The 16,159-nt window shown below is 41.1% G+C and overlaps 1 protein-coding gene across 2 annotated transcripts in view; it reads left to right on the top strand.

The window, feature by feature from the left end:
• Window positions 1-16,159, top strand: part of CEP192 (centrosomal protein 192) — a 142,905-nt gene that overhangs the window by 46,300 nt on the left and 80,446 nt on the right. For both annotated transcript variants that reach the window (XM_019524935.1, XM_019524945.1), the window contains exons 15-20: window positions 2,384-2,514; window positions 4,113-5,154; window positions 5,248-5,374; window positions 7,095-7,269; window positions 12,259-13,168; window positions 14,985-15,133. In XM_019524935.1, the coding sequence (XP_019380480.1) occupies window positions 2,384-2,514; window positions 4,113-5,154; window positions 5,248-5,374; window positions 7,095-7,269; window positions 12,259-13,168; window positions 14,985-15,133 (2,534 nt within the window). The remainder of the gene's footprint in view (window positions 1-2,383; window positions 2,515-4,112; window positions 5,155-5,247; window positions 5,375-7,094; window positions 7,270-12,258; window positions 13,169-14,984; window positions 15,134-16,159) is intronic.

Here is a 16,159-nt window from a genome sequence, read left to right as displayed (position 1 = left end):
AAAAAAAAAAAAAAAAGCTTTGTGATGGCTGCTACTTGAAGCATCACTTGGGATACCAGAATGCAACACAACAGCACTGGGTTTTCTCCATGGCTTTTAATGATGTCCTACAGGATCTGGACCAGAAAGGAAGACCCAGATGGCCTCGCTGCCTAATTGGACTCAGTCACAAGCATGGTCTGAAACATGCCAGCTTGTTAATCCCTCATGTCTCTTCTTCACCTTATTTATTCTCTTATCTCTTGCATTTTGCTTAGTGTAGCTTAGCTTGCCGAGGTTACCAGAAGCAGTCAAAAAAACGTCAGCAGCCACCCTGTTACTGGTAAAATTTAGCCAGGTCTTGGGTGCCTCTATTACAGTTATGCGCCTGATGTTCTCCAAAAGCAAGATTATGCAGAAGATTCAAAACCAAGGCAGAAACTACATTTTCTTTTTTTGTTCTATTCCTTCACTCTGAAGTCTCTTTCAAGAACTGCATCTGCGTTTCTTAGTACACAGTTTCTCAATTTTTTCATATCCTCTTGTGTAAGAATTTTTTTTGGAAAGATAAATTCTTATGAACTGCCACCTACTTGGATTTAAACACGGAAACTGATGTGACTGCTTTTGAGCTGTTACACGTACACCTACTTTAATAAATAGACCTGTTAATGAATAAACTCTTCATCATGAAGAGTTGTTGCCGAAAGAGAAACCCTGATGTTTTTTGTAATTATAAGAAGAATAATTATTAGAACTACTTCATCCAATCTGTCAGTTCCTGGTACTGTATTTCTCTGACTTTGCACCATGGCCAGGAAAAGCAGTCTTGTACAATCTGTTCATTTTCATATGCATTTAGTGATATCTTAAGTTGGTACGCTACATATCAGTTTACATGGGAGACTTCTAATCAAGGTTGCTGATCAGAATTTACTAATTAATACTTGTCTGACTGGTCTCCTTAAGATGTTGTTACTATTCATCTCTGAATAGAAATCTACGTAGATAATACTTGCAGGGAGAGAGGTACTTGGAATAACTAGTTCTTGGACTAGAAAGGTCCCTGGCTTCATCACTTTGGAATCCTTTTGACTAGACATGAAAGACAGCAAAGCAGTGGTCAGGATCTCCCTGTTGGACTCTTAACACTGGTTAGATCCTATTATTGGACTAAGGTACTGCTTGAGCTTTGGCTTAGTCTGCTTAGGTTACATTATCATCTCTGCCAGGTATGTTAGATAAACTGTAGACTTCTGTTACTTAATAGAAGTTGAACCTAATAGTTCAGTGCCACTGATTCCCTGACTGGTAGTGAGCTCCCAAGGTACCTTAGTAGCTGAAAAACACCCTTTCCCAGAGAACCAACTGCATGATCATTCTTGTTTTATGCTTTCAGGCAGATGTGTATCTTTTATTAAAAACACTCTACTTTAGACTGACTAACAGATGCAAATCTAGACAAAACACCAAAACCTCAGCGTGGCATTCCCTTCATTAACTTCGTTACCGCTCTTCAGCATTCTTTGGGGTGTATTCTGAGTTTCAAGGACACCATCTCTCCAAACACATAGCTTTTCATCCATAACTATGAGTCTTTATCTTACTCATACAATGTCTGTATGCCAATTTGTTTGGTCTGGCAGCTATGAAGGCTGCTTTGCTTTGAAAACTTGTCTCTTCAAGTTCACTTGCTTGTCCCTCCTAAACTCATCTTGTGTATCAGTATTTGCCTCTGTGGGCACTTTTTACATGTGGTCTGGAGGTAAGGGGGCACTGCCATGTCTTGTGTATCAACATCCCCACGCTTAAAAATGGTGATGGGGGTGCTTGAACTACAGCTCATTGATTTGAGCTTTAGTTCAAGCACCCCTGCTGCCATTTTTAAGTGTAGAGATGCTGATATTTGAGATGCAGGAATCTGCTGGAGTGTGGTAATTGCCACTCTCCAGCAGACTAAATTAATTAATCAAGTCTGCTCCAACACACTGTAACTACAGTGCATCAGAATAGCCTACACACTTGTGTATAGGTGTCCTCTGACCTGTATATAACCTTTTAATGAGTTTTGACTCAAGGTGTTATATCCTTAATCCTCCTGCTAAAGACCAAAGTGTATATAGTATAGTATGAGTACAGTAAAGATGCCCCAACAAGGCCCAAACGTATTTTTTATAATATAACACATCATAAATGAAATATAAGGAATATAAATGGAATATTCCAAAAATTATTATAGAAATATTATAGAAAAATTATATTTTTAAGGGCTAGTGCTCTTGTGTGTAGGATATACGAAGTAAAACTAAGTCTTAACTGATGTGTAGAAAGCACTAAGTGGTGCATACATCCTAGGAATGTAGACCATTTATCCAGAACTATTTCTGAACCTTTTCTCTTGCAGAAGACGGAGACGTGCATGTAAAGGAATATACAAACTCTGTGTCAACCGCGTTCACTATTGCTGATATGGAAGCTGTACCCAGAATAAATGAAAACATTAATATGCATACTGTCACAGAAAGCAAAGCAGAGGTATTTATAGGAAAATCAAGGCAGAGTTATCTGAATTATTTTCTCTGAAAATTAAAATGGATTTCCACGGTAATGTCAAAACTGACCTTTCATGATGGATGGCGGGGAACCCAGTAACCTAAATGGATCGCATCAGATGTGGCTCTCCTGTTGATTTAGCAGAAGTCTCTGATTGTCTAGGGTCTCTGCATTCTAAAGAGGCTGTCTTTTGACACTTTTGTTTCCTTCAGCTGTCATCTTGGGCTCCTACTTTTTCTGTTTTTCTTCCATTTTAAAATTGGGTAATGTGTTAAACAGAACAGCGTCTTAACAGCATCCAGGGTGATAAATTCATAGATGAGAGAAGAGTCTCTTCCAACTATGGATGCTCTGTAGTAAGTGTGTGAAATGTACATCCTGTGGGCTAGACCTAATCTACAGAACCATTCCCTCTGGCCTGGTGATCTACCAGAAGTTGTGAGTGGCCTGTCATGGAATCTGGGGCCCAGTGGGCATGGCTTTGTGACAGGTAGGTGAACAAAAAGCTGCACAATACAGCCTTTACTTGCCCTGCAGTTCTTTGGCATACCACCCTTTGTGTACCTTGACCATGACTTGTCTACCACTGCTGTGGTGACAGACACCACTCTGTGCCCTGGACTTGACCCAGCGCATGAGGGGCCTCCTAGTCCAAGATCTGTCTTGAGGCTGTAGGTATGTTTGATACTCATGCTCTATAGGAAGCCAGAAGAGAGCTAGGCTTCCAGTAACTAACAAGAATTTTAAAAAAGAAGAAGAAAGTATACTTTCCTAAGCAGCAGGGATAACTTGCAACTGGCCAGATAGTTCAAGGTTTAAATACACTAAGCCTGACTGGATCTTCCATCTGATTGCATACTGCCATAGTTATTAGTCAGTCTTGCCTATGCCTCTATAATATTCTCTTATCTCTGCAGCTCAGGAAAGTGTACCTTTTCTAATATAGTCTTGTTTTTTGGGGTGTGTTTTTTGCTTGTCACCACTAATGCAGATTTCTTATCAAGTCACCTTGCCCAGTGCATGCAATGTCTGTCTGTTTAGTTTTGCTTAATTTTTTCCTTTGCTCTTCCATCTAGCTTAGGTACCTAAGAGTTCTGATGGTGGAAGTTAATTGGCTTTCTATTTGCCAATAGAAAATTCTTTTCTTCTCCACCCCTGACAGGGGCTGGAGATATAAAGATATCATATAGTGAGTCTACTTGTTTTGCATCTTTTAACTTTTTCTTCATCCAGTTTGTGCTAGTAGCCTCTCTCCTTGTAAACTACCATAATTCTGGGTCATCTTGGATGTTTCCATTAACTTTTTGGGACTTTGGTCCCAGTTTGTCCAGGTGAATCCCATGTTTTCTGAACTATTTCTTTTAAACTTATTCAGGCCATTCTATTAACTACTCTAGGCACTTTTTGAAACTTCTGCATTGCCTGGACCTAACTTATCCAAGTGCTGATTACAGTTACCTGATACACATTCAAAAGCACTTGGACAAAAGTAAATTGAGAAGAATTGAAGCTAAGGCTGAAATGCAGAGTTGTTTTTAAAAAAGCAGATGCTATATTTGATTAATTTTCTTTTGTTGTAGGAACGACTTGATAGAAGTAAACTTGAATACAAGCTGCCTGATTTCACAGACTCTGTTCTGAGCATTAGTACAATAGCTTCTGCAATTGCTAATGCTTCTATTAGTGCTGACCCTTCCCAGCTAGCTGCTATGATAATGGCACTCTCAAACAAAAAATTAAAGAAATCTTTACATCCTGAAGCTGATAAGGATACAAATCTCTCCACTCATCAGCTTTTATCCAGCAATGTAGAAAACAGTGCATTTGATATGGAGAAATACCTTAAAAAAACAGAAGAGCCTGAGCATGGAAGCGAGCCTGACAACTTTGCAAAATACGAAACATCCATCCAGGACCATATTTGGGATAGCTCTTTACCAGATGAACATAAACATCAAGATACTCTTGCAATGGATTTGTTAAAGATGCATAATAAGAATCGAAGAAGAGAGAACCAACTTCTGAACTGTAAGGAAATGACACATGAAGGAAATAGCACTCAAGATTTTTCTTGTGCATCTAACTTTCCTTTGGATGTAAAGAAAACTATAATTGGGGCTAAATCTTCAGAAGCATCAGACTTTATAAGTGAATATCCACAACCAAAGAGAACTAGCCTGACCTTGGATGTACTAGACACAGGAAATATATCTAATGAAAAGGAAGCACAAGTGCTTTTAAATGATTCTGCCACAAAAAAGGAGGTGGCACGTACAGTCAAGTCTGTTTCAGTAAAACAATCTAGTAAGCAAACCAGTCATGTTGCAGGCTGTTCTCATACCGGTATAACTGATAAGGCGATGAACTTAACTGTTCCTGTACCAAGTAAGTCAGTGGATAGAACTGCTATCAGAAGCACAGTGTCAATAAGCAACTTAAAACCTGTCCAGGAATCTAGTATTCATTATCCTACCAAAGCAAAGTCTACACAGCAACTGACCAGGGATGAAAGACAAGGGGGAAAAATGCAAAAGAGAATTAAGGAAGCTAGTACTGCTTGCAGTAATGATAAAAAATATCTGACTTCTGGAAAACTTTCTGAGGTGTCTCAGAAGAGTGTTGGTAAGTAACCATACAGCCTTAACTGTCATCTTCTTGCACTCTCTCTTGCTCTTTTTAAGTGGCATTTCACCAGCAGAATTATTATTTTAACAGAGCAGAAGCCAACAGCTCCTGAATGTGATTTGCAGTCTTCAGAAGATGAGCAATACAGCTTCAGACCTTCCACTTCACCACTAATTCATTCTTCTCCCGGTGAAGCTTCTGGAACATCTGTTTCAGGGTAAACATTTTTTTGGGGGGGAGGAGAGGAATTATTCGTTCTGAATAGTCTATGCTGAATTTTTACCTGTTGAATTATTTGAAAAGTCTGCTTCTGAACTTGCTATATGGTAGGTTCCTGTTTTAGCTAGGTAAAACTTTTTATTCAATGTCTTTCGTTGTACATAGTCTTTCCAAACTTGCAAATGGCAGTATGTCTGAGCAGTAGCTGACTTTCTATATTTACCTACTGGTTTGAGAAGGAGAGCAAGATGGTGGATGGTAATCTTGCCGTCTCTTGTTGGTTATCTCATTTAACACCCTAATCCCCTTCCTGCTGGCAACATGCACATTTAAAGGATCACTTCAAATAAAACTTCCAATATCTGGTTTAATTTTTGTGGCTGTCATAATTATTGTTTCATGCTCAAGCTGACAGTTTGTATCAGTTACTCTGTTGTAGCTACCATAAAGGACCACAAAACCATTTTAGTGAACTCCAGATTCTGACCATTGTCAAGCCTAAACTGGATTTGTAGGTCTGTGTCTAAAGTACACTTTACATAATACAACTGTGGTTTGGGGAAATATGCTATCCTAAATCAGAGCTGTCCAACATCTAAGTGGCCAGGGGCCACACACCATACAAACTGCACCAGCAGTGACTGCAGTAGCATGAGCATGGGCCCCTCAGGCTGCATTCCTTCTGCCTTGCACCATGCAGATGGGCAGGTCCTGACTGCTTTGCCATGCTGTATGCTCACCTGGAGCAGCCAGAGAGATAAATGGGCCAATGGCTGGGTAGGTGCTATACAACCCCTTGCAGGCCGTATGTTTTCTCTGGGTCCCGCCATCTCTGTTGTAAAAGTATATCTGGTTCCATAGCTATTGATCTATACTTGTACTTTGCAAGAGGCCAGTTTCAATTTAATCTCTTACTTTAACAGTGGAAAAAAATGAGCTTAAGTTGCATAACTGTGATCTGTACTTAACTATATTATATACATGCAGCTAAAGGTCTTAGGACTATGAGGTACAGTTTTTTCTTAGAAATTAAGATGCATTATATTTAAAATGTACTGTAGTGCTTTTATTGTAATATAGGAAATGTAACTTTAAAGTATCTGGTACAATGACAAAAATGCAGATGAGTCTCAAGCATTTGTAGTTCACCTCATGCACAGAGAAGTGTTTTTTCAGCAGAAGTCAAATTCTTTTAGGTAGGTGTGAGCTGAAAAATACTGGGCACCCATTGTGAAAAATCTGCTTTAGATTTTCTGAATGTCAAACAGCTCCTAAGGGAGTTAAAGATAACTAAATATACAAATGTGACTGCAGTCAATGTTTCCTTGGCTTGGTGGCAATTTACTTATTCTGTTTTTGGTCAGGTTCTACTGCTATTGCTGTCACTTTAAGTTTAGCGTACCAGAAGTTTAGTTTAATTTTCGCAGACTTGTATCCTACTGAAACTGGGGAGCTGTACATATATAGTCAAGGGTAGAATTTCAGCTTTTACATAAAGCATAAAATAAGTGCTTAAGACTTGATGTTCAGACTCCCAGTGCTGGCACAAGGTTTTGGAGCAGTTTTTTGGTTAAGTAATTCAGCCATTCTTTGACATCACTAAATAGTCTACTAGTTGAATTTGGAAAAAAGGCTAGAATGATAGTATAGTACGTAAATTATGGTTTTAGGTGATGATACAGTCAGTGTTGACACATTTTTCATTTCCTTTTCTTCAGATCTGAAGTTGATTCTTCTGACACAGCACCCTGTTTTCAGAAAACTTCCTGCAAAGACAGTGTACTGCTTCAGTCAGTATGCTCTAGTTCCAATATAAGCCAATTAACATACATTTCTTCAACTGATAGTGCCCTTAAGAACTCAGCCCTTGTGTCTAGTGTAGAAAGATGCTGGGTAAGTTAGCTTTTATCTGATCACATACGTACCAGTCTTTTGTGTGGGGGGAAGAGGGGGAAATCTCATGTAATTAACTTTATAGTCTAGACTAAATGTTTTAAAGAATTTGCATATAGTTTAACTTTAAAAATTGCCACACTTGTGAATACTTCAAAGATTACTCTCCAAGGAAAGTTTCCTTCTTTGCTTTTGTTCACTGAAGTCAGTTCAAGGGTATTTTTTAACTTGAGAAAGTAATGCTGAAATGTTACTTGTCAGATGCTTCTTTGAGAGAGTGGACAATTAAATGATTATAGTACCATATTGGGACCGAAATCTGAGTAGTAAAATAAGGAAGATATTTTTCAGTTAATATTCAAACATGTTTTTACAATCTTTTGTCTACTTCAAATGCTTACAAATGCTTGGAAATGAAGAGCTGAGATTTCAGTTCCTCCCTGATCTTTCAGTGGCAGAGTAAAAGAATTCCATCTTTAGTATTTCAGTCTTTTGGAAATTCTCAAAACTACAGACAAATTGTCTCAGCCACCAGGGGAGGGTTCGGGGTTGAGAGTGTGGTCAGGGGTAGAAAAGTAAGAAAGGTTTATTGACTTAACAAACACCTGACTATGTGTAATATGATAAGACAACAAAGACAGACAACAGTAATTCACGTCGGCAACTTATTGGCAGTCCCCTCTGATGCCTGATGTACAACAAGTTTCTCTTTTGCAAAGCTTAGTGAAGTTAGGCGTCCCCGATCAGCACTGTCCAAGGGGTACCGGGAAGGACTCTGGTATTCAGTCCTTGGGCCCACCGAATCCAGGTTAGCAGGTAATCCTAAATCAGTAGCTTTTTCACAGAGCTGCATTTTCCTTTTAAATGACTTCCGGATGTGCTAGCCAGTTTAACTTCTGAGCTATGCTGATAACTTTTATAGCTATTTAGATTCTTCCATTATAATTATTTTTAGAACTGACCAATAGCAGTACATTCTTCTGATGAGGTTGATTTTTAACTGTGCCACAAAGCCTGCTACCACTTCTACAAGGCTTTGCTAAATTGTCTAGGCTTCACTACATACAAGGCCGTACTACATTCAAGGCCTCACTACTCTTTAACTTTTTAATTAGGCTCTTAGCAGCAACAAACAGCTTACAATACATAAACAAATGACAAGAAACACCCAGTCTAATCTTCACAGTGTTCAGCAAGTACCTTGGACACGATTTTCATCTGTCACAGCAAATTCATGGTATCTTCTATCTTTGAACCTCTGCCCAAAACACCTGATATTTTGCTGTATGAGTTTACAGGTATTAGATATGTCCTGTTCCATTTTCAGACCAGTTCGTGGGGCATGTTGATAGGGCTGTAACAAGGAGCCAGAGCTGCTATGTGGGGCCAGCAGCTAGGCAAAGGCCAGATGCTAGAAAGTAAGCAGGCCAAAGACAGCAAGGACGGGTGCTACCACCAGAGGAGTGAGTATATCATGGGGCTAGCTGCCCTGTACTAAGCAGCCATGGGACAGACCTATCAGCAGTGCAGAAGTAAAAGCTGCAAGCAGTAGGGTTAAGTTGCAGCAGGGGAGGGCAGGTTGGCACTTAAGCCAAAGTAGAAACCACTGTGTGTGGCTGGGAAGTCGCATCACAGGAAGTGGGGTGGGGCTTTGGAGTATATAAACCCAGTGCCTGAGACCAAGTGGGCAGTCTGGCCCTGCATGCTGCAGGGAGAGGAGCACCTGAGGAGATGGCTGCAGGAGACAGACTGGCAGGCACCCAAGCTGCCCCATAGAATGGGAAGGACAGAGCTAAGGGGGATTTATGCTGGTGAGGAGGCAGTGACCCAGTGGGGTGAATTTTATTTGGGCAGCAGTTTGCTGGTATTTGTTGGGATTACATTTATAACCAGAAGACTAGGTGGTGGCTAAAGGAGTGGATGGAAGTCATGGATGATGGGGCACTCTGTGATAAGCAGTCTAGTCTGAGGTCAGGGACCTAGAGGGCTGTTGTAGATGAATTGGGCCAAGGCTGGGAGAGCTAAAGCCAGTGGGAGGAGCTCGGCCTGAGATCAGGGGCCTAGACAGCTGAGGACTGGGATGGAACTAAAGCAACTGTGCTGGGGCCAGGAGCCTGGAGGGTTGGAGGAGTCAAGCTGGGATGGCTGAGGCTAAAGCTAGAGAAGCTGAAGCCAGAATAGGTTTAGGTTGTGGGTTAAGGCCTGGGGAAGAGGGCTGAGGCCCAAGAGGGGCAGAAGCTAAACTAGGGTCAAGGGACTGGGGAGAAGTTGAGAGCCTGGCCAAGGCCAGGGGCCCAGCGTCCTGAATTGGATTGCTTTATGGAAGGAGCCAGAGGGCCTGGTGGAAGAACTCAAAGGACTGCAAGGCATGGACATGGCAGTAGTGAAAGACAGATGACTCATAAGGCAGTTGCTGCCTTGGGGCACTGGTAGGGCTCGGGGGCCATAGTGGAGTGCCCAAAGGGCAAAACTTGGCTGCGTGGCACAGGGAAGACCAGCAAGCTGGGGTGAGCTGGGCTCAGTCTCAGACTCTGGGCCTCCCTAAGCCCTACAAGTTACATCAAGATAAGGCAGGCAAAGTAAAAAGGGAGGGTACCCTAAGGAGCCAGAGTGAGACAGGAGACATGACAACCAGGGGGTGTCACAGTCACCCTTGGGGCTGGGTCTTGCATTGTCTATAACATTTTGTTCATTCATTTATTTTTCAAAATATTTTTTCATGGCATGTTTTTTGAGTAGTGTATATAGAGGTGATTGCATAATAGCTCAAAACAACGTTTTACTCTTGTATATTATGTGGGGAGGGGGTGGGGGTGTGTGGGCAGTTGTGTGCACATGTTGGGGGCTGCACATGTGTCAGATCCTGGGAGCTGGCTTGAGGGTGGGAAGAAGAGAGGAGCAAGGAGTACACACAGCAGAGCTTGTCCAGGTGGCGCAGGGTAGGGCTCCCCTCACAGTGTTCCACATGGGGCTGACTGCTGTCTGCTCCCACCCGGGACAGCTTGCACCTACTCTGGCCTGTGCTTCTGCCTGCACCCATCACGGTCTGATCCCAACCAGTGCACACAGCTTCCTGGTAGGGCTGCCTTCCACCCACTCAGCCTGCTGGTTGCTTATTGCACCAGGCAGGCAAAGTGGGTGGAAGGCGGCCAGGAATGAAAACCGGAGCCCCATGCACTGGGGCACGGGCTGCCTGGCTGCAGCTTCCCCCTGCCCACTGCTGCTTCCCTATGCTTTCTGCTGTCGGGAGTGCTGCAGTAGGCCGTAGTACCCAGGTGGCTGTGGCAGTTGTGGAAGCAGCCCCTGGGAAGCTGTGTGCGCTGGCTGGGCTATCAGGCTGGTGCAGGTTGGGAGCATGATATTCTCTGGTCTAGGTAGGAGCAGGTGGGGCTCAGCCCCATGGGGAGTTCTGCGGGGGCAACTGCAGGTCAGATGCAATCAATTGACAGGCACCCGCCTGCAGGCCAGGTCCAGTCAGCTGGCGGGCCAGATGTGGCCTGTGGGCTGTATTTTGCCCACCCCTGGTGTTGAAGAACAAAGCAGGAGTTTTTTGCTTTACTTTCTGCAGTTTTATTAACAAAAGATAGGCACATTAAAAAGTAGGAGTTCTTAGTATGTGCAGATAGAAATTCAGTCTGATATTTTTGGTTTGTTCCCTGGTCAGGGACTTGGTGTTCCTTGCGAGAGGAGAATTGTGCTTGATCAAATGGCCTGCTTACTGCATAGCCCTTTCATACACCAAGACTGAGCTACCCTTGCCCTGGTTTCATTTCATTGGGTCTGAAATATTTGTGCAGCCTTGGATTGACAGAAATGGAGCTGGGAAATGTCACAAACTAACTGCATCTGCTTTCAACAAGCAGCGTGTGTGTGTGTGTGTGTGTGTGTGTGTGTGTGTGTGTGTGTGGATATATCTCTATATTGAGAGGGATCTATCAATATAGAAGCAGATAGTATTGTAAATATGGCATTTCGTAAAACACCTCTTTTATCTTGCTATCTCAACATTTAAGCTTTGGTCTGAACAGACTCCCAGTAAGGCCAGTTTCTAGCTCTTGCAGTATGTCTCTATTACAATCCAGGGGTTCTATGGGTGTTAAACGAGCTAGCGCATATACTTATCACAGTTTGTGGCAGCATATTGCTCAGGTGAGGCTAGTCAGAGGAATATTTATTCAAGGTCCAAGTTAGACTTTATAGTCTCTGCAAGCTGCAGATGCATATGGATCATTCAAGCTACCTCAGGTAAGTCTGTAATGAACAGTGTACTGTTAGTTACTCAGGCTAGCATAGGTAAGTTTATGCAAGTGCCGTTGCACCTTTTAGATTGCAGTACATACATACCTGAACTGTATGCAAAACTGAGGCTATTTTGAGTAACTGAAAAAGTCTATACTACATTTCTGTTTCTGGCTAGACACCAAAAGAAGCAAAGGTGGTATGGGAAAATCCAGTTAGTTTCTGCTATTTCACTTCAGAGCTACAACTCTGGAAGTGGTAGAAGTCAGTAAGAGAGCAGTATTGACTTTACCCAGTGTCTTTCTGGCTGAAGAGGTAATAATTCTCAGGCCTAGTATGGAGCTCTCTGACTACCTCTCAGAGATTTGCTGTTAAGCTAACCTATCACTCATACCAGGACAAGTTTAAATGGATACTCAGATGAGGCAACTACAAACACTAGTGGACTTGAGAAACAAGCTAACAAAAAAATGTGTTTTACAGACTGCATCAACCTGTGGATTAATTTGTAATGTGTAAGTGTTTTAAAGCACTCTTACAGGGGTGTAGGTTGTAGTCGTGTTGGTCTAAGGACATAGGCAGACAAGGTTATTTCAGTGAATCTGGTATCTTTTATTATTTAGTCTAATAAAAGATATCAGATTCACCCAAAGAACCTTGTCTGCTTAAAGCACTCTTCACTCTTTTTGTATGTACCGTGTTTATTTTCTGACAACTTGTAATATCAATTTTATACTTTCTTCTACTAAGAGTGAAGATGCTATTGAGCTGAGCACAACTATCGTTCGAGCAAGTCCAACTCCAGTATCGGAAGAGCCAGCTGAAAAACTTCATGATTTATCATGGCAAAGAAATAGAAAAATGACATCAGATGTAAATCGGGGAAGCCTGAATCAAAAATTGGAAGAAAAGGAATCTGTAGATTCCTCCTGCAGCCGACTTAAAGGAGCACCAAACAGCGAGTTGTCAGAGTGTTTGCCAAAAAATGAAAATCAGTTTGCGCCTCCAAATGCAACATCTAGCCATAACGAATTGGACCATGTTAACACAGCTTTATCAAACAAGTTGTGTGCCCTTCAGCCACTGTCTGTTAAGGCTGATACACCAGCAGCGTGGCAGGATCATACAAACAAAACACAAAGGTCTGGATTATCACCTGTAAATATATTACCTACATACACTGGAATAGGTACCTATATGCCATTAAATCAGAACACTTCTGGGGAGCAGTATATTCCCATTTCAAGCTTTAAGTCTCTTGGGTCTGCCCCTGAGACTCAACCAGTGTCTTCTGTCATTCCAACGCTACTTACTGGACGTTCACTTGCCACAACTCCATTTGCACAACAGTATTTAGGAAACATGCAGTCAAGCGGAAACACTGCATTGCCGCCTTGTCATGGTGGCAGCTCCACAGGTTTTGGTCTTCCAGTGGGACTTCATTGTTCTGGTATCCCAGCAGGACACATTCAGAGTTCAGTTGCCATGGGAGTTCCTTTAGGACCAAGCATTGGTCCTGGATTTTTGAGTACAGCTTCTCTTTGTAATCCATGTACCGCTTCCTGGAACCAGAATATTTTGAATACAAATTCATACACTGGCCAGCCTCCTGGATCTTGTGGGGTTGAACATTGGGAGTCACTGTCATCCTCTGGCTTTGGTAAGTTATTCCTGTAATCTTTATTGAAGTAGAAGAAGCTTTTGACACTGCTTTATACCTTCTTTTTCTTATTAAGGAGAATTTAAAAAATGCTATTTTCGGTCTTCCATTATTTGTTGGTCTTCATTTTGGTTGTTAATCTTAAATAACCTAAATGTTACAATAACCTTTGTTATGAAACATTCATTTGCCTTTAATAACATCTGTTGCTTTTCTTTGCACTTCCCCTGATGAGCCCTTTTTGAGATGGGATGTCCAAAACTAAACATAGTATTCAAGGTGAGGGATTGTCATTGATTTACTTCCTGGCTGTATAACACTTTCTCTGTTTTTGAACTTGAATACAGAATAATATTTTAATTCTTTCTTCTTTCCTCTTAATTTCTTTCCTGTTGATTTCATTTGAGCAGGTATCTTTGTTGAACTTAATCATAACACCTGGGTCATCCTCTTGGAGGTGGGGGAGAACAGTATAGAAGTCATGACTAATTCATGTAGTATTTTCTAAAATACAGTACCTTGCTTTTTGCAGCTATATTTATTCGGTTGACCAGATGCCCATTGTTACTGTATTGCTGTGTGTTTAAAAAAAAAATTAAAAAAAACTCTCTCCATGCAGTTGCCTAGCTGAAGCTTCGTTGTTGACAAACTGACATGCCTCTATTCACTCCCTTTAATTAATTTAGGCAATACTTATTTGAGTACTGATTTCTACCATAACATACTGTTAACGATGCTTGTTTAATTGGGTATATTGTTTCTAAATAAAAGCTTGTCTGTTCCAAAGAAGCCCTGAAATAAATTTAGGCTCCCACAGCTTTTAGTTCGTTGGTTTTTTAAATGGAGTTGAGGGAATTAATTCTGTAAGTATTAAGACTATTGGTCTGAAGTGTTTTGATGCAAAGGTGAGTTGAGATGGGGAAAAATAATACATTTTTCATCCTTTTTTCTGTTGCACATGTGCTTGGGGTAGGATTGTAGTAGCTGAACTGAGGGCAAGTAAAGGTTAGAGGCCAAAAGGAATTTGTTCAATTTAAGTAACGTAATGTATGGAAAAGGCTCATAAAATGGAAAGTGAAATGTAGCTTTAAAACCTGAAACAACTTCCCCATGTATTTTTAATAATCTACAGGAAGTAGGTTTTTAGAAGAGAAGCTATACTTGCCATCAAAAATCACAATAGCTTAAACACTACAGCATCCCTAGTAAAAACAGTATTTATGGAATGAAAAACTCACTATCTTGTGCAGCAAATCTGATTGTGTAAATTGCTTTAAGTGGTAGCCTTTTCTAAATAAATAAATAAAAGCAGACATCCCTATAATGACATAGCAGTGTCTAATTTTTCACTCAATTCTGTAATTGTATAAAAAAATGCCAAAAATGGGAATTTTTGTTTCTTAAAGATTTAAAATCTAATCAATATTGTGAACCTGATGTTTTAACAATGTTTTGAGGTGCGTACAGTTTACCCTGACTTCAAACCTTGAGCCATGTATGGCTCATCCAACACTTTTTGTGGGCGTTACTTACTGCCTTTAGAATATTATGTCCTTAAGTATTTTTTTAAGGACATTAGAACCTAGAGGAAAAAAGCCCATAATATTTAACACACGTCAGTCTTATAGGAGATTACCATAATATTTGAGACCTATGTCAATTAGTTATGCTTGGTATATGGACATACCCGTGAAGCGAGCTTCACAAAATTACTTTTAACTTTGCCAGTTTGGTGCCTGGCTTTTTTACTATGCTGCATGTCATGTTAACCGCAGAATTCCAAATACCGACAGTCACTAAAACACTTCTTTCCTAGGGCATGTGAGAGTACCAGAAGAGTTGAAGTTCCCTAATGTGTGTTGTGTGGGAATCGCGTCACAAACCATACTTAGTATTTTTAATCCAACCGAACGTTGGTTACAGGTCAGCATTGGAATACTCAGTGTTTCAGTTAATGGGGAAAAGGTAAGGGTATTTTTTTTTTGTTTTTTTTGTGTTTGTTTTCATAATAATACAACATACTAAATGCTAAGTAATATGGGTATATAGACTCCAGTGAAAATTCTTACGTTCTTCTTGCAGCTTTCGTGCACTGTGAGCTTACACAATCCTCTTCCATCTAGCGTGGTAACAGTTCCAGTCTGAAAAAGTTCCATATTCAGCCCTTTGATGCTTTCCCCCACCTTCTCAGAGTTCTGGCATGTGGTTTGTGCCATGCTCCTAGTTCTCTGGATTATGATAACATGGACAAATTTTAAATTCCTTCATGACAGGTGTGGTAAATAACAACCAATCAATCATAAAAAATTAAAAAAAAATCCCCAGCACACACGCACAGTACCACTTTTATATTAAATAGATAAATGAGTAGCAATTTAAATTGAAATTTTGCATTAGCTCCTTATTCCTGTATGGCCTGTTCTTGACCACTCTTAATATTTTATTTTATGTTTTATATTGCTTTAAAAAGAAGCTGTATATGAATTTGTAGGAGTAATGGAGAACAAAGCTATAATGCTGCGGGAAGCTAATGGCTGAAAATAGGGAGAGACATAATCGGTTCCTATGCTGAGAATTTTCGTGTTCTTAGCACTGGATTAACAGGGGCGTGCAGGTATTCCTGTCCGCTAGCTGGAGAGCTAAACAAATGCCTCTAAGGTGAGCTCTCTAGTCAGGAGGCACTAGATGGCTGCTTCTTGGGTTCCCCCACCCCAGGCAAGGGAACAGGCTGCCAGTGAGCAACTGGAAACTGCTGCTCTGTGAAGGATAGCCCCTTGCCCTATACCTGCATGTAGAACTAGAACATGTAGTACATAGAACTGCATCATGGTCTTCACAAGAGGTGGGAGGCACAAGCAGTGTGGCACACCTAGTCTTGAGGCTGCTTAGGTCAAGTGGCAGGGAAATGTCTCCTGCCCCTTGCATAGCCCAGGGTAACCCAGTCTGTACAAGGGAGCAGAGATTGGAAGGGGGAAGTCCATGTCCCCCCCT

Source organism: Gavialis gangeticus, unplaced genomic scaffold (assembly GCF_001723915.1).
Source record: "Gavialis gangeticus isolate Ggan-Ray unplaced genomic scaffold, GavGan_comp1, whole genome shotgun sequence".
Lineage (NCBI taxonomy): Eukaryota > Metazoa > Chordata > Crocodylia > Gavialidae > Gavialis > Gavialis gangeticus.
Note: the sequence above shows the minus strand (reverse complement) of the source record. Positions and strands in the feature narration are given on the sequence as shown.